The 24608-nt window shown below is 39.7% G+C and overlaps 1 protein-coding gene across 1 annotated transcript in view; it reads left to right on the forward strand.

Moving 5' to 3' along the window:
- The window catches only part of LOC113063326 (nesprin-2-like), a 603140-nt gene that overhangs the window by 34326 nt on the left and 544206 nt on the right, over positions 1-24608 (forward strand). The window contains exons 41-54 of the mRNA XM_026233640.1: positions 747-938; positions 1327-1482; positions 2302-2543; positions 3514-5557; positions 6266-6600; positions 6984-7131; positions 8313-8513; positions 8656-8915; positions 8994-9144; positions 9232-9375; positions 9545-9685; positions 10956-11138; positions 11232-11369; positions 11448-11633. Of these exons, the coding sequence (XP_026089425.1) occupies positions 747-938; positions 1327-1482; positions 2302-2543; positions 3514-5557; positions 6266-6600; positions 6984-7131; positions 8313-8513; positions 8656-8915; positions 8994-9144; positions 9232-9375; positions 9545-9685; positions 10956-11138; positions 11232-11369; positions 11448-11633 (4521 nt within the window). The remainder of the gene's footprint in view (positions 1-746; positions 939-1326; positions 1483-2301; positions 2544-3513; positions 5558-6265; positions 6601-6983; positions 7132-8312; positions 8514-8655; positions 8916-8993; positions 9145-9231; positions 9376-9544; positions 9686-10955; positions 11139-11231; positions 11370-11447; positions 11634-24608) is intronic.

Here is a 24608-nt window from a genome sequence, read left to right on the forward strand (position 1 = left end):
GTTTTTAATGTGCCTTTTTGGTATTCAAAACCTTTTGGAACTTGTTTAACAATTCAGGAGGACAATATTTATAATAATGTATAGTGAACTCACAGTGCTTTTGCTACCAGCATTACATTATTTATTTTCATGTTCAGTAGATGCCTTTTCATTTTACGTTTTACAACGTTCACAGTATTCCTTCAAAGAAGCAAATGGTTAAAGAATATCAGTGAATGAAAATCATTGAAATGAGTTTAAAAGCTCTATAATTTGCACTGAGACAGTTACATTGATTTTCTCCATTTGTAGTTGATGTACTTTATTCTATTCTATTCGATTTTATTCTATTCCCCATAGGCATCATTGCTGTATCGTTCCATGTGTTGGCATTTTAATAGATTTAGCCCTCTAGCATTAGCATGATAACTGTATGTTGTAGCACTAATCCATTTGCTTTGATATCATGTTAATGCAGTATTGTTTCTGTAAGTGTTAACTTCATTAGGCTTCATTATACCAACTACATTCTGTTAGCGTTAATTCCTGCAGTACCGCCTCCTGAGGTTGTTTTAAGCTTGAATGCACACCACGCCTTTAGAGGGAAGACTCCATTTCCAACTTGGCAGCATTCCTTGTTCTTCTGACTCCGTGACTTAACGAGTCAAAACCAGTGCTGTTTCCCTTTTAAATGGGCAAACAGGTGCAAGCTATTTTGTGGTGAAAACTTTCAATCAAATATCAACTGACACTTGCTTTATTTGTAGTATGAAAAAATGCACGGAGCCAAATCAGATTCATCTGCCAGGAGCAAAATGTTCAAAAGCAGAGGATCAGGAGCAGACAGTGAGGATCAAACGAGGCATGCGGAGCAGCCTACCGGGACACGTGCGTGGGCCACTTTACTGAACACCATCACTAACGCTCAGCCACTTCTGATCACCAGTCACGCTACTGAGGTACGTAATGTGAACACTTTATGATTTTGTTCTGGGAACAACTAGAAGAACAACAGCTAGAAGCAATTTTTGGTAAATTTAACATTTACACTTTTGAGACAAAAAAATGGCTTCAGAAAAAAAAGTTTCATTTGTATTTCTAATATGTTATAAATTAAAACGAACATTTACTTTTGCTGTCAAATATAACTGACTGTTATCTGTTAATCAATTCATTTTAATCCATCTTTTACTTAAAGAACAGATACAGTATTCCTTCTGGGATGAAATTGCACAGCAATGAGAAATTTCCTGTACTATATTCTGCTTTTAACTTTAGAATTTAATTTCTGTCTGTGTTTTAAAAAAAAATCACTTTAGTTTCAAGTTTTACTTTTCTTTTTTGCAGGAATCTAGACCAAGGAAAGATTCCTGGCTTAGGAACACATCACTCTTAGAGTCTGACAGCTGTCTGGCATGGACTGTCCTGTGGGTTTTCAGATGTCGGTACAGACCAGCCCAACTTAACATTGTACATATGGCTCATCAGCTGGAAGAAGTTGAGGTACAGGACATTACTTTATTACACTGGTTTCTCCAAAACCTCCAGCTGTAAACAGTTGTTGACTGTAGAAATTGTCAGTTCTAGACATGGATATCAAGGCTATGAAACCGGATACATTTGAAAACATTTTCATTTCAAAACGTTTTCGATCCACACTAGTGTTTTCCAAAAGTTTCTCACCCACACTGAAACATCTGCAAATATTAAATTTGCCTTTCTGAGCATGTGTAAAACCTAATATAAAGCTCATTGAGATGATACAGATGGAACAGACATAAGTTTTCTTCTGTCACTGTCATTTTATTTACGAAAATATCCCACCATTCACTGACGTCAAGGTCACAATTACTCACTCCTATTTTAATCTAAAACACAACTGCCCTGTTTTGTTGCAGGACAGCAATTGTGAGCAAATTTTCTGTCCGCACTGTAATTTAAAGAGTGTACAAAGTAAAATATATTTAGCAACAGTGTAAAAATAGCACATAACAGGCACAATACTGCTATGAACAGATATCTATTGGTACAATGTGTGTCACATGACTAAACATGCATTATCGTTTTCACAGTCCATGCTACAACGCGAAAACGGTGTGATCACATTGTATCCACTTTTGGAGAACGTATTCAAAAAGCAGTTTTCCTTGACAAAAATGGCAACTCAGTGTGGACAGATGGCCAAAACAGAGAGAAAAAAATCAAACAAACCATATTGTGCATGAAAAATAGTTTAAATCTGGCTCGCAAGTGTATCTCTTGAATTATAACCATTTAAAATGACAGTAACAAATGTTATGACATGATGTCTGTGTGTCATAGATCTGCCGGCAACATGTCCTGGAGCAGGTGTCTAGACTGCCTCGACGTGAATCTAATGCAGGATACTCTACAGAGCTTGAGCTGAGCATAGAGGGCAGATGGAACCGAGTACTGCTGGATACCTCAACCATGGTGGAGTTCAAAAAAGCACAGCTCCAGCAGGTCACACAGTACCACCAGCAAACACTGGTTCTCACGGATACTCTACACAATCTGGAGGCTGAGTTCAATACACTGACACCGTGAGCATCCTTGACATTTTCTGTGTGTTTGTGTGTGTGTGTATTTAGAGAGGACATTATTCAAATTTTACTGTGGTCCCCACATTTTTTGGAGAACAGCATATCAATCATTCAGAATGATGTTTTTTTTTTAATTGTGTTGGGGAAACTTTTTTTTTAAGTAATGCATTACAAAATTGCGTTACTCCCTACAAAAGTAACTAATTACATTACTTAGTTACTTTATGGAAAGTAATGCGTTACTTTTTAAATATGGGCAGGGCTTGATTGTTTTTAATATAAGAAGTTCTATAGCAGATAAAAGCCCTTTAACACAAAAAAGTGTAATGAATAAACCTCAGACTGAAAGATAAGTAAATTCATGTCTGTACAATAGAACACAGGAGAAGATTCAACACTCTTGAGCAATTACAAAAAAAACAAAACAATGAAGCACAATTGTTAGTTTATCAAAAGTCATTTTTGCTTTTAGTATGGTTAAACTGGATCATGGAAGTTCAGCAGCAAAGACATTAGTTAATAAAATAGGAATAGATACATTTGTGTTAAACATATTTTAATTCATTATGATGAATACTAAATCAGTTTTTTGCAAGTGGGATGAATTAATGCACATACACATCTAGTCTAGAACTACATCATGTTCACACAGCACACACAATGAATGCCTTTTGTAATTCTGATTTCTCCCAATATGGGGACAGGAGACTTGTCAGTCAATAAATGAAAAAAAAAATAATAAATAACTGGCATTACTTTTTTGAAAAAGTTATTTTCTTGTAAACTAAAAAGTAATGCATTACTTTACTAGTTAACTTGAAAAAGGTAATCTGATTATGAAACTCATCTGATTATGTATCTGTGTGTGTGTGTGTGTGTGTGTGTAGTAAACTATTGGAAATAGTCATAATAAAAATGAGGGGGGGTTGCAACATTGAAGAGTAACCATATCATTTTCACATTTTTGAAGGGATTGCATTGACAGCAGCACCTTGCAAGTGGAGAAGCTAAATGCATTCTTGAATTACATGCAGAAGAAGAAATGCACACTAGAGGAGCTCCTACAGACATGCTCTCAGGTTTCAGCCCATCTGAGTGAGGCAGAGGGACCTGTGGCCTGCATTGAACCTTTTAGGACTTTACAGGAGAGATGGCAAACTATAGAGCAGGTTGCCTCCAGCAGTCTGTGGTGTGCTAACGTCTGCACAGCAGAAGCATCTGCACTCCTGCAAAAAGCCAAAGATCTGCACCATGAACTGGAGCTTCTGGAGAAGTCTGTTTCTCTTCCGCATCCCTCTCAAGGACAGATGGACTGCCGAAGTGAGCTACAAGAAACTGTCAGAACTGCAGACCTTGCATCATTAACTGAGCACTACTTGTACCTTCTTGATGTCTCTCAGGCTCTTTCCTCAAGTCCCCTGGGAAAAAATGAGCTCAGAGATGTGCAGGATGCAATGCAGGGCCTGAATTCTCAGCTTACACGAATTCAGGAGAAGCTCAGCTCTCAGACTTCGAATGGCAATGGCCGTTCACCGATCACAAGGATTATCAGGGACTATGTTACATGGGCTAAACAAACGGAAAGCAAAGTCAGCAGGAGTGGGAGGTTGGCTCTGTTTCCTGAAGAGGCAAGTCACCAGGTCAGTCACATGAAGAAACTGCAGTCTGAAACATCTCTTAAGAAGTTTCAGCTGGCCACTGTATTGAAAGAGCTAAGAGAGGAAGTTACAGGACTTGACAAGGAGGATTCCATGTCTCCCACCCTTGCTTCCCTAGAGGATTTGTATGTTAAGATTACAGAGAAGACCAAATGTGCTGTTGCAGAAATGAACAGAATGTTTCATATACGACAGAGACTGTGGAAACAGATCACTGACAGCAGCTCTTGGTTAACCTCAGTATTAGAAAAAGAGTCTGGTAAAACAGTGGCTTCTGAACCTAAAACTACCATCCCAGAATTGAGGGTTCAGCTTCAAGTATGCACAGAGGCTTTGAAGGAAGCCGAGAGACAAGCAAATAACTTGGATACTCTGTTAGATGAAATAAAAAATGTGAATCACGGTCTGAGTGTACCCGAAAGCTTTCAGCTTATCAATAGGCTAACAGCGTTACAAGAAGAGGTCTCTAGGGTTGTGAACCGTAAGTGGGCCTTGCACTGGGTGCTTGAAGAACTCCTTCATGCTCAGGAATCTTCTGTTGAGGAGCAGAACATCATCCTGAAGAGTTTGAGACAGACGAGTGCTGATGTCATGAGGCAGAAGTATCCCTTAACAAGGGACTCACTCTTGGCTCTTGAACCTGTTCAGCACATCCTGATGGAGCTCCTGTGCAAGGTGCCGGAAATTCCATACTGCCCCGATTCTCGGAGGAAAGAGATGCTCAATGCTGTACTAGACCTACAGAGGAGAATGCATCTGCTGGAGTTACAAGCGAAAGAGCATGGGGAGTATGTCATTTTAAGGCAGTGCATGGAGAACTCCAGAGAGGTGGTGAAGAAGAGCTTGTCGCAAATTGTAGACTCGAGTGTAGGAGCTGACATAAGGCTCGGTTTTTGTCAGGCTGTTCTGGTGGAGCTAGCTTTGGTGAGAATGACATGTCAAGGGGCCACTGACCAGCTTGAGGCCATTTCGAAAGATCTCTATCCATCCCAGCTGACAGCAGAAAGGCAAAAAATCAGTTTGGTCATTGAGCAGCTCGCCTCTTGGGAGCTCACAGTAAAAAATGAGGCTAAAACCCTTGAGTGCTCTCTAGGGGAGAGACTCAGGATTCCTACAGACCTCAGACCATTCACTGAGCTCTTCAACCGTGTCAGGCAGGAGCTGAATGAGTGCATCTGCTTGGAGCCAGATTTTGAGACCATTGAAGCTGAGCTACGAAAGCACTGGATGCGAATCCAAACCGTTGAGTCTGTACTACGACTGCTGGAGCACTGCAGGAAAGCAGTAGATGCTGAATGCTACCAGACGACCATTGGTATTGGCCAGAAAACTCTTAATGATTGCAGTATGCGTATGGTAAGATCTGTGCGTCCATGCATTTTAAAATCACTAGTACCACTGGAATGCTACTTTTGTAACCATTGTAGTTTTCTAAAAGTATGCATGTGATAGCTTTGGTATTTTTGAAGGATTTTTAGTTGGACTGTGTATAGATTTCCCAAATTAGTTTTTTTGAATTCACAAGCAGTTGATTTGTTTTGGTTTCGATTTTGATTCTGATTCATTTGGTTATATTTTACTTGTGTATATAAATTTTCTCTCTGTTTTCTAGTATTTTATACTAATTCAAACCAGTAACTCATCTTTTTAACTATTCATTAAAATAATCAGTTTTAAAAGAGTCAATAATTTCGGCATTTGGGCAACATTGGTCACATAGTATGTTTTTAACAAACAAACAAAAACAACAACACCAGATTTTTTTATTGGATTACACTGGTGATGTTTTGTTTGCTTTACATGCAGCTACTACCAACATTTAAAAAAACACATTTATTGCCATTCATTTCATGGTACACAGATTTTTTTTTATGCATATATATTTGTTGTAATACAGACTGTGATATCTGCAGCAGGGAAACTGCTATACATAAAGCAATATCTTGGAGTTGAAATGAAAATCACGATCATTTGGAAAAACTGAATGTTTACCCATCTCTAGTTTTTAGAGAGCTATGTGTGTTGTTTTTCCAATTTCTAAATAGTTTGTGTTTCGCTGTCCAGGACAAGCTGCTCCAAGCTTGGGAGGCACTGAAGCATTACCACTGGGCTGTTCAGGGTGCAGAGAGCTTCTTTCAGCAGATTAGATCCAATCTCATGATCCCCTCTGATGGCTTCAAAGGCTACAAAGAGGAGCATCGCTATATTGATCGGATTTTTAGCACTCTGGTTGAGGGTTTCCAGGCCCACTTGTCTGAAGTTGGTGCTTCTGTTCCCCAGCAGACATGCCTCTCCATCCCTCTAACTGAGCAGCTTCATATCAAGGTTTTGAGTCACCTTCTAGTACAAGATGCCAAATTAGAAGCTCAGGCTCAGCTCAGACTTGAGGTCTTACAGAGGTTGGTCATACTCTATAAAGCATGCTATGGGTTGTTTTTCTATAAAAACTTAATGACCTTGACCTATGATTCAGTTGCTTTCACAGTTCCCTCCAATGGTGGTTGATATTTTCATATCAAATTGGAAGATGATTTAGTAATTGTAAATAGTGTGGACTTTTTGGATTATTTGGGGAAAATATTTCTACAAATAATCATGCATTTTCTCAGAAAGCTCTTTAAATGGTACCACATACGGTAGAGTACTTGAAAACATTTTCCTCAGAAAACAAGCCCTGAAACTATTACTCTGGATGGAATACATCTATTTGGTTAAATAAAATGTACTAGATGCAGTTTTATTTAGCTGCCTTTAAAGGTTTAATCTTTCTGCTCCAATTTAGGTACATGAAAGACCAAATTGTTCACATGAGTCACCATGAAGAAATGAGCAAACTTCTCAGAAATGTTGATTCTCAAATCTCTAGTCATTGCTTAAGTCAAAAACCGGCTGATTCCGAAGCCTGCCAAGATCAACAGCTGAAAGTAAAGGTTTGTGTTCATTATATACCATACACAGTCACTTAATTCCATTTTTTTTATCATGCATATTTTGATTGGTTTAAATGCATTGCAAGAATGTCTATGGAGTCCTTAAAGGGACATTTCACCCAAAAATAAAAATTTGATGTTAATCTGATTACTCCCAGGGCATACAAGATGTAAGGGACTTTTTTTCTTCAATAGAACACAAAGAAAGATTTTGTACTTAAACCATTGCAGTCTTTCAGTCTCATAATCTCATAATCTTAAGTGGTGGGTGGTGTTGGCGCAGTTGATAAGACACATGCCTTTGGTGTGAGAGACCTGGGTTCGAATCCACTGTAAGACACCAATGTGTCCCTGAGCAAGACACTTAACCCTTGGTTGCTCCAGAGGTGTGTGACCTCTGACATATATAGCAATTGTAAGTCGCTTTGGATAAAAGCGTCAGCTAAATGAATAAATGTTATGTAGGTGGATGGGAATCACAGCTTTGGGAGTCCAAAAAAATACACAAACAAAACCAAATTAAACCCTGTGGCTCGTGACAATAAACTTATGTGTAAAGACACAAAACCATTGGTCTGTGCAAGAAACTAAACATTATTTGTTGTTTATTGTTTTTTACCTCAGATTTTCATCTCACTGTCTGTCTTGAGCGCTTTCTTCTCAACAGCAGGCGCCTGACGCATCATCCTCTTCTTCTTGCTTTACAGCAGATCACAGACTTGTAAGTGCACCACCACCACCTATCTCTCAAATGGATTATTGACACTCCTAATTGAGATTATATATATAGTGTAAGTTGTCCATTTGACAGATAGGTGGCAGTAATGCACTTATAAGTCTATGATCTGCCATAAAGCAAGAGGAAGATGATGCTTCAGGCATAAATTCCAATCCACTTACATTATAAGGCTGATAGATTGCAACGGTTTGAATTAAAAATCTCAGTTTGTGTTCTGCTGAAGAAACAAAGTCATGTACATCTTGGATGCCCTGGAATAAGCAGGTAAACAAATGTAAATTTTTGAGTGAACTATCCTTCTAAAATGATTTGGGGAACCAGTGAAAACTTGCTTCCCTTTTGACTCCTGAAAATCAGTCTTTCTTGGTTCCTTGTGCTGCTACTTTTCTCATAACACTGCAAGTATGCTAGATCTGTGTGCACTAAAAATCTTCATCTGCAGTTGCTCCAGACAGAGCTAAAGAACGTTGCTAAAAGGCTTGAGGAATTGAGGGAAAGTTGTCCAGGTCTACGCTGCAAAGCACCTGTGGATCTGATGCTGGGACAGCTCTGGAGGTCTTGGGCAGTGCTGCAGTGGAGAGTAGAATCACTCAAAGCCAGCACGACTCATAAAGAAGCAGAGTGGAAAGACTTTGTGATACGTGTATGCAAACATTTATTTTATTTAATTGTTTTATTTTATTCATTTCTTTTTCAGCTTTTTAAAAAGATAATTTCCTGATAAAATTATTAATAAGTGAGCTGTTTGTAAACCCTTTCTATTCATGTTTGGGTCTGCTGTGCAGCTGAATAAATCAAAGGAAGCTCTTGACAGACTGCAGAAGGATCTTCCAGACTCCTCTATGGTGGCGGGATCCCTGGTGGATCTTCAGGTTGTTCTGAGCCTCACTGAGCGCCTTCAAGATGGAATTGAGCAGGAGCATCACACTTTGGCATCTCTACAACACCATGTGACACGATTGCTTGGGGTCTCAAATTTGCAACAGCTGAAAGTGTGCCCTCAAATCTGCCAGGACTTGCAGTCTTTACAGGGTCACTGCAGAAGGTATGACTTATACACACAGACACATGAATGCATATATGTTAAGATATACTATTTATAAAGCTTCTTTTTCATGTGTAGCCTCAGAGATCAGAGCAATAACATCCGTCGGGAGGTGCTTTTTGAGATCCAGGAGTTGGGTCGCGTGCAGGAGGAGTTGAGTGCCATTCAGCAGAATGTTCTCTCTCTTTTGGTGGTTTTACAGTCAGAGTCAGCTGCTCAACACTTACAGGTTGGTGTCTGTGTTTGACATTCAAGGCGTCTGTTTCTGCAGTCCTTGGTGTTGATGTTGTATTCATTGTGTTTTATTGCACTGTAGGAAGTCAAAATGGAATTGGTTTCACAAAAGGCTCGACTGCAGGATGTCATGGAAAGAGTGCAGAAGAAATGGAGCTGTGTACCCTCAGAGATTCAGATCTTACAGAATGAGCTTGACGTCTCCATTCAGGAGGCCAAGGACAAAGTAATTATAAAAAAAAGCAAAAAACAATAAAATAAAGCAATGCCTTTATTTTGTGAAAAAACTAAATAAAGAACAACAACATTTGTTTGCTAATCTTTTTGAAAATATATATTTAAAAAGTTTCAGAATTTTGGTGTTGTGTGTTGATTTAAATTATAATTTTTTTCAGTTGGGCATGGTCATGGAGAGAAGTGGTCCTCTCTGTAAAATGGGTGAGCTGATTGGAGAGGTGACCGTTGGCTTGAATTGTGTGCAAGCCCTGCTGAAGCAAACGAGTCCTAATTTTTCTGAGGCCAAACGTGCACAAAAGGTACTTCTTTCTTGATTGCATTCACATGAACATTATTGACATAATCAGTCAGTTGCTTTGTTTTTTTCTTATAATAATCTTATTATATTCTTACTCTTTAGTCTTAAAAATAAGTATAAAACAAACAAATTATAGTGCCATAGTCATTGTAAACAATGTTTATTATAAACAGCAAAACTAATTCATGTAAAGCAAAACTGAAACAACCAGTGTGTGAGTAAAGTGCTGTACAAATAAAGATGGTAATACACTACACACCCAGATTTTTGCTCTGATTTACGGTCTGGACAAGTTGATGCTAGTTGCTGAAAATCACAGCCAATCTGCAGATCGGAGTTGTCGGATTACATAGAAAATCCTGTAGGGTATGATGGTAACAGACCCTCTGGGCCTGTTCACTCTGATCAGTTATCGGTCTGATTTGTTGAAATGGCTCCATGTATACCTGACCATATAAATGTGTGTCCATAAAATGTAATTATATAAATCCAATCTTCAGTTCCCATGCTACATGCAAATTTACAGGGTTCACATCAATGAAAGCAACAGATGTGCACTGCATTTTATTCATCATCAGCTAGTTTCAATATTAAAAACCGCAACGGCAGACAAAGTGCGGCATCAGCACTGGAGTTAGTCTTACTACTTTTAAAGAAGATGATGCATGATGACGCCCGCGACTTACTTGCCGTTTCATCTGTGGCAGTTTGCGTGTGGCTTGCTAAAGAGATAATCAGCTACTCATCCGCGGCAATGCGCTACCATCATATCTGGCTATGACATGTCATATAGCCTATAACAAGCTCTCGCACATTTATTATTTTAATATTTTAGGAGGACTACATATGTGATTTCAACAGACAGATGCAAGTGGTTTAAGCGATCAGATTTAAATCTGTCTCCAAAAGCGTTTCGGAGGGCATTCACACTCTTTCCATGATCGGATGGCAGTCTGTTCAGAGAAGACTCATGAAGTGACCAGGTGTAAACAGGCCCTAGCATTTTTTAGCTTAACACTATAAATCCATCCTTTCAGTCCTCCAGTGATCCTCAGTTGTTTAGCCTGTGATGGTCAGTTTTTCCTTTATAACTTTTAATATGTACAACAAATAAGATAATACAAATAAATTAAGAATAAAAGTGAAATAATAAGGCTTCATCACATTTTGCGTGAACTGTTCTTCCAGCTCTCACATTTCAATTTGTGTCCAATGAAATATGGTGTCAACAGTAACGGAGGTCTGATGTGCATCTGTGCCTGTGTGTGCAGCGCATATGGGATGAGCTGGACCAGTGGCACACGCGGATAGCTAAGCTGGAGGCTGAGGTGCAGGATCTGGCTGAGCAGAAGCCTGAGAGAGAACACGTCCTCATGGACCAGCTCACAGAGCCTCTGCAGCTCTATCAGACCACAGCCAAACAGGCCGAGCAAAGGACCGCCCTCATCAGCAAAGTCAGATGTTGCCAATAATCATGAATTCACAACATAAAATGCCACTTATAGCATACCTTGACTGACTTTGTTTCTGTAATTTGGTCCCATCAGATCCCTGCCTGTCTGCAGGACTATGAAGGTTTACTCAATAGCTCCAACTGCTGGTTAAGAGAGGCTCAGTCCTGGCTGGTCGCTCCCAGAACCTACACCACTTCGAAATGCATCCACTGTCACGCCAACTCCCTCAAGGTCAGGTCGAAACCTCACATTAAAGCCATTTTGCTTTTACATAGTAACTTGTTAGTAACTCATGTGATGTGTCTGCAGATGACGCTGGATGAATCAGAAGGATACAGGGCAGCTCTGGAGGGCTTGCTGCCTGTCCTGCAGGAGATCACTCTGGTGTGTGACACCAGCCCTCAGCAACAACTTCTCCAACGGTGTATACAAAACATCACACTCGTACAGCAAAGCATTCTGGAGCCTCTCTCTCACCTTCAGCACCTAGCAGCTGTAAGAACTATCATTACACTCCAAAAATTACAAATAAATTATATTTACTGTTATATTTACTTATTGTCTAAGGATTTGCAGTGTCAAAGTGTGGTTCAATACTAGGTTTTTAGTTGTATCAGTTCCAGTGAAATTTCATTATCCGTTTTGGTACCACAACTATTGAACATGGTTCCTTTATACAGTATATATTAACGTAAGAATATTAAGACATTAAATCAAAACTAAAGTGTGCGTAGCCTTTAAGTTTTTCTCAGTTAGGTAAACATTTTTTGTGAACATAATAACACTAATGAATAAATATGAATAAAGTAAATGATGCTTGACTATTTCAGTAGCACCAAATGTTCAAGAAAAGCAAATATTAATTGTTATAGTCTACATCAGGGGTTCCCAAACTTTTTAGCCCGCGACCCCATGATAAATGCGCTGCTGCCCCGCGACCCCCCCCCCCCCGCCCCCCCTCCAAAAAAAACACCTCTGGTCGCGTGAAATGTACAGCAAATCGATTTTATGCCCAGTCTCAAAGCACACGAAGTTATATTTTATTGTTCTGCGAACTCGTTCATTATTCTGCCATCAGGAACCAGTCGAGTAAGTCTGAGCTGCTCACACGCGTGCTCACACCCGTGCGCGCGCACACACACACACACACACGCGCGCGCACACACGCGCACACACGCGCGCACACACACATACGCGTTTTTGTGAAAAACTGGTACATATAAAAAATACCTCACATATGGGGACATGCCTTTTTAAAGCAGCTAGAGCCAAGCTGAAAACAGTTTTAGGTTGCCAATGGTTTTGTTATGACAGTAATCTGTTAAGATTTTAATTTAAAGCATATTTTTGCACAACCAGATTTTTAACCTACATATGAGTACAAATATTAATTTCATCACCTTTCAGGACATATAAACACACATACACTGATGTCTAAATCATACCTACATATTGGTACAAGATTATCATACTGATTAAAAAAAAAACTGTTTTGCTGTGAAGAACAGAGTTTTACTGGAGACAACTCAATAAAACAATTTTCACAAGTGGCCATTGCAAGCTGTCCATTTGATCTGCATTTCTTAGTTCTAAACATGCTGAAATAAACCACCCTCTAAAAAATCTATTTGTTTTGCAGAAATTGTGCTTATCCATACACTCACTAAAGAAGAAACAAAGGGCAACCTATAACATGAAGTAAAGATCTACTACCAAATTCACAAGAATGGTTTTATTGCTGTAGCAACAAGCAACATTTATTATAAAACTGCATCTTAAATCGCAGACACAAACAAGCATGTGAAAACATTCAGTGTTGTTTTTACATTTTTTTGCTAAACTCAAAGAGGCAATTATAAAGCCTTAAATTCATTTATTGATTTAAATTGATTTAAAAGGATAATTTAAAACTATGACTGTTTTTCAGTGCCTCAGGTTCAGCCAACAGGCATGAGACACAGTTCATCATCCCAGGAACTCGACAGCGGAGTATGATTTATTATGAAACAGCATCCCAATTGTAGAAACAAATTATAAAAAAAACAACATGTGAAAACATTGAATGTTACGCAATGGAACTGGCGTCCCGGGAACTGATGCCTTAACAAAATTTTGGGTAAAACTTTATAATAATGTTCAGTTATAAGTCATTTATAAATGATTAGATAATGATGAACTAATAATTTACAAAACATTCTATACACTCACAAGTTATTAAATAATATGCTAACGATTTACAAATCTGTCATAGGTTATCTTAAAAAAATTGCATCATGAATTAATCAAAGAGATCCTTACAAACTGGTAAAAGGGATGGTTCACACAAAGAAGAAAATTCTGTCACCATTTACTCACGCTCATGCCATTCCAAACCTGTATGAGTTGCTTTCTTATGTTAAACATTACCCGCAATCTTCAAAATATCTTCATGTTTAACATAAGAAAGCAACTCATACAGGTTTGGAACGACATGAGCGTGAATAAATGATGACAGAATTTTCTTCTTTGTGTGAACTATCCCTTTAATAGTTACTAGTTCAGTTACTAGTTAATACAGAATCAATTGATTATAAATCATTGAAATGTCAACTTTGTACTATTATCTCACAGCATTAAAATACTCCATGTGTGTCAGAGAAGACATCTGTCTAACCCTCACCAGTGAGCACTTACATTGTAGTACACACTACAAAGTGTTCAGAACCTGTATGTAAACACATTAATAAATCATTTACAAAGCTTTCTGTGTCCCCTAATCTAAAGTGTACACTACTCATCAGTTGTAAACGTTTTACTCATCATTTGTAGATCGTTCACCCTGGAGTGCATACACACACAACCAGTAACCAGCAGGTTTGCAAAACATTTACAACTGATGAGTAGTGTACACTTTAGATTAGGGGACGCAGAAAGCTTTGTAAATGATTTATTAATGTGTTTACATACAGGTTCTGAACACTTTGTAGTGTGTACTACAATGTAAGTGCTCACTGGTGAGGGTTAGACAGATGTCTTCTCTGACACACATGGAGTACTTTAATGCTGTGATAAGTGATAAATAATATATTAGCTAATAACTTCTTAGCCCTTTACTAAGGATCTGTTTTATTATTTTAAGATGCTATTTTTTCAGATAACTTACCAAAAGATTTTTAAATCTTAACATTGTGAACGTTAAGTCGTTTTGTAAATTATTAGTTCCTCATTATAACTAAATCACTTATACATTACTTACAACTGAACATTATTATAAAGTGTTACCCAAATTTTTGTTTTTAACAATTCTTGCTTAAAATCAAAGAGGACTTCATAAAGCCTTAACTTCAAATTGATTTAACAGCGTATAAATGTATAAAAAAAAAAAAAAAAATCGGTCCTACCGACTCTGTTGTCTTTTCAATGCAGTAATTCTGTTATTAATATAAAACTTAATAGCAGACCAGTCTCTGTTTTTCAGTGCTTCAGGCTCAGCTAACAGGCATGAGACACAGTCCGTCTTCCCAGGAACTCGACAGCTGCGTATGAAATGCATCAAATGCTTTTCAACTGCCCCAACCTCTTCTTCCGACCACTTCTTTTTGACACTGACTTTTGTGCCTAAAAAAAAAAATTAGGATTTACATTTAATAAGGCAAATCAGTCAAAGCCAGAGAAAACAAAAACCCATAAAACAGTGTTCTGAGTCCTGAGCTACACACACACACACTGATGTCTAAATCACACCTACATATTGGGACCATGTTGAAGACTGAGTCCTGAGCTACACACACACACACTGATGTCTAAATCACACCTACATATTGGGACCATGTTGAAGACTGAGTCCTGAGCTACACACACACACACTGATGTCTAAATCACACCTACATATTGGGACCATGTTGAAGACTGAGTCCTGAGCTACACACACACACACATTGATGTCTAAATCACACCTACATATTGGGACCATGTTGAAGACTGAGTCCTGAGCTACACACACACACACTGATGTCTAAATCACACCTACATATTGGGACCATGTTGAAGACTGAGTCCTGAGCTACACGCGCACACACACACACACACACACTGATGTCTAAATCACACCTACATATTGGGACCATGTTGAAAACTGAGTCCTGAGCTACACGCGCACACACACACACACACACTGATGTCTAAATCACACCTACATATTGGGACCATGTTGAAGACTGAGTCCTGAGCTACACACACACACACTGATGTCTAAATCACACCTACATATTGGGACCATGTTGAAGACTGAGTCCTGAGCTACACACACACACACTGATGTCTAAATCACACCTACATATTGGGACCATGTTGAAGACTGAGTCCTGAGCTACACACACACACACACTGATGTCTAAATCACACCTACATATTGGGACCATGTTGAAGACTGAGTCCTGAGCTACACGCGCACACACACACACACACACACTGATGTCTAAATCACACCTAAATATTGGGACCATGTTGAAGACTGAGTCCTGAGCTACACACACACACACTGATGTCTAAATCACACCTACGTATTGGGACCATGTTGAAGACTGAGTCCTGAGCTACACACACACACACTGATGTCTAAATCACACCTACATATTGGGACCATGTTGAAAACTGAGTCCTGAGCTACACGCGCACACACACACACACACACTGATGTCTAAATCACACCTAAATATTGGGACCATGTTGAAGACTGAGTCCTGAGCTACACACACACACACACACTGATGTCTAAATCACACCTACATATTGGGACCATGTTGAAAACTGAGTCCTGAGCTACACGCGCACACACACACACACACACTGATGTCTAAATCACACCTACATATTGGGACCATGTTGAAGACTGAGTCCTGAGCTACACACACACATTAGCCGCGTTTCCACTGGCGAGCTTAAAGCGGGCGTGCTAGTGCGTGCCAGTGCCAGTCGCGTTTCCACTGTCACTTCCGGGGCTTGATCGTGCCTCGCCGGGGCTTCCTCTGGGCCAACGGCCAGGGTTTTTTGGCCCGACGAAAACCTTGGGCCAAAGCGGGCCAGCTGGGGCTAGAGGAGGGGTTATGAACAAAGAGGAGTTTCTCACAACATTACACACTAACTAAAGTTTAAAACATGGGAACACGAAGAATGGGACCTTTAAAAGATTCAGAGAAAGCATTTAATTCCTAGAAAGTAATTGCAACAAAGCTTGGTGTCGGTGACCCAGAGTTATGCAAAAATTGATGTAGAGAAACACCCGAGAAAAGTTTTCCAAAGCCATGAAAAGAATCAAAGGAAAGAGTAAAGATATAAGGTAGCAAGTACCAAATACAAGTGTTTCGAATAAATGTTACACCATACTTCTTTCTGCTGCTGCTGTTCTTTCAATATGCACATTTAAAGGGTATACAATAAATGAAATGCCAAACGAACATACAATAATAAACCTTTTTATCAAAAGTAAATCATGACACCACATAAAATATAAAAAGGTGTTACGATTTATCCAGTTTAGGGCTGAAACGATTCCTCGAGTAAATTGAGTAACTCGATTACAAAAAATGATCGAGGCAAATTCCTCTGCCTCGAAGCCTCTTTTAATTTATTTTAAATCTCACGTCAGGTTCTTTGGCAATGATTTTTTTTAATGTGACAATGCGATTACATCACCCACAAAGCGGAAGGAGACACAAGCGCTGCGTCCGGAATCGCACACTGCAATGAGTCAGCAGTGTTTTGATTTGAGGGTGCAGGAAAACGTAAAGAGAACGTCGTGGCGTGTGTCCATTGCAAGATAAAGCTGGCATACCACAACTAGGGCCCTATGACTTCCGCGATGCAGGAAACGCGGAGGGAATCGCGGAATCCAGTAATAAAAACTAATTTTACAGTTTAACGCAGTATGGCAAGGAATTTGCCAAATTTTGAATGAATTCATCAAAAATAGGTCATTGCACTTACATCAAATCACGATATGGACTAATATCTGTAAATATTAAGCCGGAATAGTCTGTTTAAATATGAATCCTGCATGTTCTGTGTTAATGAATTGAGCAGAAGCGCGTCTTCATTCATTAAACACACGGAAGAGCGCATGAAGCTCGCGGTGAATTCAGCATCTGCTGTCTCTCTAAATAAGACGTGAACACATGAACAACATCTCCAGAACTGCTCTGACAGTCATTTCATGAGCATTTGACCGTTTGATTTGAGTAAAACTAGCGTCACATCACATACACAGAACTGTAAAGGTACGCCAACCCGTCGAAATAAAAGTGCGGTTAAAGACTGTTGTTCAGCAGAATGTACATAGCCTACTACTAAAAAAAAAATAAATAAAAAAATAATAAAAATAAAACTTTTTTTTTTTTTAAGTTTTAAATCACACAACATTTCTTCCATGTTTTTTTTTATTATAGTAAATCCCCTTTGTTTACCAAAAAGTTAAGTAAATTTTCAATAATTAAAAGATAAATTAAATGAATGTTTTATGTGCATCTCAGAAAATGCTTTATTTAAAACCCCAACTGAATGGCACTTAAATGCACTTAATTCATCTGTCAACTTTATTGTCATTGTTCACAGTACAAGTACAGACAGAGAAATAATGGGTAATAATTAAATGTTATTTTTTAAAGTAATGCATTCTATGCATTTAAAAAATACAAATATTTTTTTTTCTAAAAAAGGAAACTTAGTTGTTCATTTTAAGAGACCCAGGAGTCTTATTTTCTCGTGCATAATTAATATTACACTTTAATTAAGCAAAAACACATTTTATCCAATTACTCGATTAATCGATTGAATTTTTGGTAGAATACTCGATTACTAAAATATTCGATAGCTACAGCCCTAATCCAGTTTAATAAAATAAATTAACACTAATAAAATGAAGTAACATACCGACTCCAATATTTTTTTTTCCACATCATGCTAAAGTTTTTAGACTACGAGACATTCATGCTTCCCATAAAGGACTGATTATGGAAATGGAATGGTTCTTTGGTATTGCAAATATGATACCTGACTCTCAACTGCTGCTAATCTTTATTCTTTTGTCTATAATATTCTGACCATTGGTGCCTGTCCTAGATTGCCTACACTTCTTCATTTCATAGTTGTTGTGTTTATGGGATATGCGTGAGCATCACAACACGTTTACATTAGTCGACACCCCGCCTAGAGCAGCGCGACACACTTTTACATTAGTCTACACCCCGCCTCCATCAGCGTGACACACGTTTACATTAGTCTACATCCCACCTAGAGCAGCGCGACACACTTTTACATTAGTCTACACCCCGCCTCCATCAGCGTGACACACGTTTACATTAGTCTACATCCCACCTACATCAGCACGACACACATTTACATTAGACTACACCCCACCTCCAGCAGCGTGACAAACGTTTACATTAGTCTACACCCTTCATCCATCAGCACAACACACATTTACATTAGTCTACACCCTTCATCCATCAGCACGACACACATTTACATTAGTCTACACCCCACCTCCATCAGCGCAACACACGTTTACATTAGTCTACACCCTTCATCCATCAGCACAACACACATTTACATTAGTCTACACCCTTCATCCATCAGCACGACACACATTTACATTAGTCTACACCCCACCTCCATCAGCGCGACACACGTTTACGTTAGTCTACACCCTTCATCCATCAGCACAACACACATTTACATTAGTCTACACCCTTCATCCATCAGCACGACACACATTTACATTAGTCTACACCCCACCTCCATCAGCGCGACACACGTTTACATTAGTCTACACCCTTCATCCATCAGCACAACACACATTTACATTAGTCTACACCCTTCATCCATCAGCACGACACACATTTACATTAGTCTACACCCCACCTCCATCAGCGCGACACACGTTTACGTTAGTCTACACCCTTCATCCATCAGCACAACACACATTTACATTAGTCTACACCCTTCATCCATCAGCACGACACACATTTACATTAGTCTACACCCCACCTCCATCAGCGCGACACACGTTTACATTAGTCTACACCCTTCATCCATCAGCACAACACACATTTACATTAGTCTACACCCTTCATCCATCAGCACGACACACATTTACATTAGTCTACACCCCACCTCCATCAGCGCGACACACGTTTACATTAGTCTACACCCTTCATCCATCAGCACAACACACATTTACATTAGTCTACACCCTTCATCCATCAGCACGACACACATTTACATTAGTCTACACCCTTCATCCAGCAGCGCGACACACGTTTACATTAGTCTACACCCCACCTCCATCAGCGCAACACACATTTACATTAGTCTACACCCCACCTCCATCAGCGCGACACACGTTTACATTAGTCTACACCCCACCTCCATCAGCGCGACACACGTTTACATTAGTCTACACCCCACCTCCATCAGCGCGACACACGTTTACATTAGTCTACACCCCACCTCCATCAGCGCGACACACGTTTACATTAGTCTACACCCCACCTCCATCAGCGCGACACACGTTTACATTAGTCTACACCCCACCTCCATCAGCGCGACACGTTTACATTAGACTACACCCCACCTCCAGCAGCGCGACACGTTTACATTAGACTACACCCCACCTCCAGCAGCGCGACACACATTTACATTAGACTACACCCCACCTCCAGCAGCGCGACACACATTTACATTAGTCTACACCCCACCTCCATCAGCGCGACACACGTTTACATTAGTCTACACCCTTCATCCATCAGCACGACACACATTTACATTAGTCTACACCCCACCTCCATCAGCGCGACACACATTTACATTAGTCTACACCCCACCTCCATCAGCGCGACACACGTTTACATTAGTCTACACCCTTCATCCATCAGCACGACACACATTTACATTAGTCTACACCCTTCATCCATCAGCACGACACACATTTACATTAGTCTACACCCCACCTCCATCAGCGTGACACACGTTTACATTAGACTACACCCCACCTCCATCAGCACAGCACACATTTACATTAGTCTACACCCCACCTCCATCAGCGCAAAACACATTTACATTAGTCTACACCACACCTCCATCAGCGTGACACACATTTACATTAGTCTACACCCCACCTCCAGCAGCGCGACACACATTTACATTAGACTACACCCTTCATCCATCAGCATGACACACATTTACATTAGTCTACACCCCACCTCCAGCAGCGCGACACACATTTACATTAGACTACACCCCACCTCCATCAGCGCGACACACATTTACATTAGTCTACACCCCACCTCCAGCAGCGCGACACACATTTACATTAGTCTACACCCCACCTCCAGCAGCACGACACACATTTACATTAGTCTACACCCCACCTCCAGCAGCGTGACACACGTTTACATTAGTCTACACCCTTCATCCATCAGTGCGAAACACATTAACATTAGTCTACACCCTGCCTCCAGTATGTTTAAAATAAAAAAATAAATTAAAAAAAACGTTTTAAACTGCATGTGTGTATTTGTCTGACTGAAAGAACAGGAGCTGTTTTCGTTGTTTACCATTTACATGCAATTCCCCGTTTTAACAAACTTTCAAGACTTCAAAAAGTTTATGACTGACAAACCTCTAAAGACAAATTTATAGTTGTCTTTGTAGAGAAATATGCAGCTTTGGAGCTACTGCTGTGATGCTGTACAAACGCTTCCAGTTTGAATACTCTGTAGCTGCAGTGACACTGTAGTTATGCTCACGCGCCGCTCACGCATGCAGTGTGAAGCTACACACAAACACACCGATGTCTAAATCACACCTACATAAGCCCCTTTCACATGCACGTTGGACCCGGAAAATTGTCGGAACATTGCTGGGTCGCCTTCTGTGTGAAAGCAATCACGTCCTGGGATTGATTCCGGCATTAAACCCGGGTCGGGGACCTAGTAACATTGCCGGGTTCAATCCCGGGACGAGCGATGTGTGAACAAAAGCCAGATCTAATGCCGTGTTGTAGTGATGATGCACGTTATCGTGTGACTCTTTTACCAGGTGTTTTGAAGGAAGATCAACGTTCGGACGAAAAAATATGTGCAAACTGTAATGAAGCAGAGATCAGTTAGTTCCTCACTTGCCGCGCTGACGCCGAGATCGTTCGCTTGCTTCAGTGAAAGTATAACATGCCTAACGTTTTTGACTCGTACATTACACGTCACGCCCTGATGTCACGTGTCGTTACAGGGCCTTTACGGGTTGTGTCTGAAAGCACGCACATATCCCAGGTAATCACTGGCAGTGTGAAAGTGCAAAATCTAGTGACCCGTGAACAATTGCCAGAACACTTTACCCGTGTATTTGCCGGAATGGCAGTGTAAAAGGGGCTATATTGGGACCATGTTGAAGACTGAGTCCTGAGCTACACACACACACACACTGATGTCTAAATCACACCTACGTATTGGGACCATGTTGAAGACTGAGTCCTGAGCTACACACACACACACTGATGTCTAAATCACACCTACGTATTGGGACCATGTTGAAGACTGAGTCCTGAGCTACACACACACACACTGATGTCTAAATCACACCTACGTATTGGGACCATGTTGAAGACTGAGTCCTGAGCTACACACACACACACATTGATGTCTAAATCACACCTACATATTGGGACCATGTTGAAGACTGAGTCCTGAGCTACACACACACACACACTGATATCTAAATCACACCTACATATTGGGACCATGTTGAAGACTGAGTCCTGAGCTACACACACACACACTGATGTCTAAATCACACCTACATATTGGGACCATGTTGAAGACTGAGTCCTGAGCTACACACACACACACACTGATGTCTAAATCACACCTACATATTGGGACCATGTTGAAGACTGAGTCCTGAGCTACACACACACACACACTGATGTCTAAATCACACCTACATATTGGGACCATGTTGAAGACTGAGTCCTGAGCTACACACACACACACACTGATGTCTAAATCACACCTACATATTGGGACCATGTTGAAGACTGAGTCCTGAGCTACACGCGCACACACACACTGATGTCTAAATCACACCTAAATATTGGGACCATGTTGAAGACTGAGTCCTGAGCTACACACACACACACACTGATGTCTAAATCACACCTACATATTGGGACCATGTTGAAGACTGAGTCCTGAGCTACACACACACACACTGATATCTAAATCACACCTACATATTGGGACCATGTTGAAGACTGAGTCCTGAGCTACACACACACACACTGATGTCTAAATCACACCTACATATTGGGACCATGTTGAAGACTGAGTCCTGAGCTACACACACACACACACTGATGTCTAAATCACACCTACATATTGGGACCATGTTGAAGACTGAGTCCTGAGCTACACACACACACACTGATGTCTAAATCACACCTACATATTGGGACCATGTTGAAGACTGAGTCCTGAGCTACACACACACACACTGATGTCTAAATCACACCTACATATTGGGACCATGTTGAAGACTGAGTCCTGAGCTACACACACACACACACTGATGTCTAAATCACACCTACGTATTGGGACCACATGTCCTAAACTAATCTCCTAATAAAACATGGTTACCTTGTTTGAGATTGGCATCGTCCAGGTCTACCATGGAGGAGGATTTTGGTCTACGAACAAGTGATTTCTGGGAGCCTATGATGAAGCATTTTTTTAATCAATTAATTAATTCTTTACATGAATAATAAGTACATGCCAATGCTTTATTGTACTACTTTGAAAGGCTAATGTTAATTCTCTTAATTTTGCTCTCTTTGCTATCTTTACAATACATGTGGTATTCTTATGACTTTAAGCTAAAGGGTTACTCCACCCCAAAATAAAAATTGTCAATAATTACTTACCCCCATGTCGTTCCAAACCCGTAAAAGCTTCGTTCATCTTCAGAACACAATTTAAGATATTCTGGATGAAAACCGGGAGGCTTGTGACTGTCCCATAGACTGCCATGTAAATAACTATGTCAAGGTCCAGAAAAGTATGAAAAACATTGCCAGAATAGTCCATCTGGGGTCATTATTTTTGTTTTCTTAGTGTACAAAAAGTATTCTCGTCACTTCATAAAGTTACGGTTGAACCACTGATGGCAGATGGACCACTCTGACAATGCTTTTCATACTTTCCTGGACCATGAAAGTGTAATTTACTTGGCAGTCTATGCTACAGTCACAAGCCTCCTTATCCAAAATATCTTAAAATTGTGTTCCGAAGACAAAACTAAGCTTTAATGGGTTTGAAAACAACATTGGGGTTTTTCTTTGAAGAAACTTTAAGTCCCTCGTCTTGACGTCCCTCGTCTTGCAGGTTGCCTGCTGATTGTGGAAAAAAAAGCAACTATCTAAAGTACAGCACAGTTACTCATGCAATTGCTGAAATGTACACTTCCTATCCAGCGGAATTATCCAGAGTAATGGAGTAGAGGCAGAGCTGGAGGAATAATAATGTATAGAATTTGAATAAACGTATGTACCATTCACATGATCCTCATACTCTTGTCTTCTGCAGCTTAAAGTTTGCGGTTCTGCCTCATCACTGGAACTGTTGCTCGACACATCCATTTCATCTAATTAGGACAAAAGCATAAAGTTGTTGAATGCCACTATCACACCATTTCTACTTCATTTTCTCTCAATGTGGCCCATTACAAAAATCTGTGAAGCTAAACTTGTACTAGATTGCTTCTGTATTAAAATTAGGGATGCACCAATCATGATTTTTCATGGCCGATTCCGATATCCGATTTTTTTTTTTACAAGTAAACTGGCCGTTTCTGATTTCCGATTGTTTAGTTTTTTTTTGAGCAACAAACAATAAAAGAAGGAAAGTGTGCATAAACAAGATTTTATTTAGTATTTAATAGGCCAAACTGGCTTTTGGCTATTGAAAACAACCGTAACCATCTGAAATAATGGAAAGTAACTGCACAGTAAGTACAGTAGCCTACATTCAATACAAACATAGATGGTACAGACATCAGCATTTAGCTTTTGTTTCTGAATTGGGTTGAAACTACAGAGAACTGGCCTTAAATTAAAAGAATTAACTGTAACCATGTGAAATTAAAGGCAACAACTACATAGTTCTACAATCCAAACAATACAAAAGTGTTCCTGTGGCTCAAGTGGTAGAGCATTGCATTAGCAGCGCAAGGTTGTGGGTTTTGATTTCCAGGGAATCTGAATGCACTGTATGTCGCTTTGGAAAAATGCGTCTGCTAAATGCATATATACATCAAATAAGTGGTTTCTTAATCAGCATTCATTATTTGTTTTAGTTTTTAAATTTGGTTTTGAATAAAAGGTCTTTACCAGTGAGACTAAATAAAAGTGTACTATATAAATAAATTATTCCAAAATCAAAATAA

The sequence above is a fragment of the Carassius auratus genome, chromosome 45, assembly GCF_003368295.1.
Source record: "Carassius auratus strain Wakin chromosome 45, ASM336829v1, whole genome shotgun sequence".
Taxonomy (NCBI): domain Eukaryota; kingdom Metazoa; phylum Chordata; class Actinopteri; order Cypriniformes; family Cyprinidae; genus Carassius; species Carassius auratus.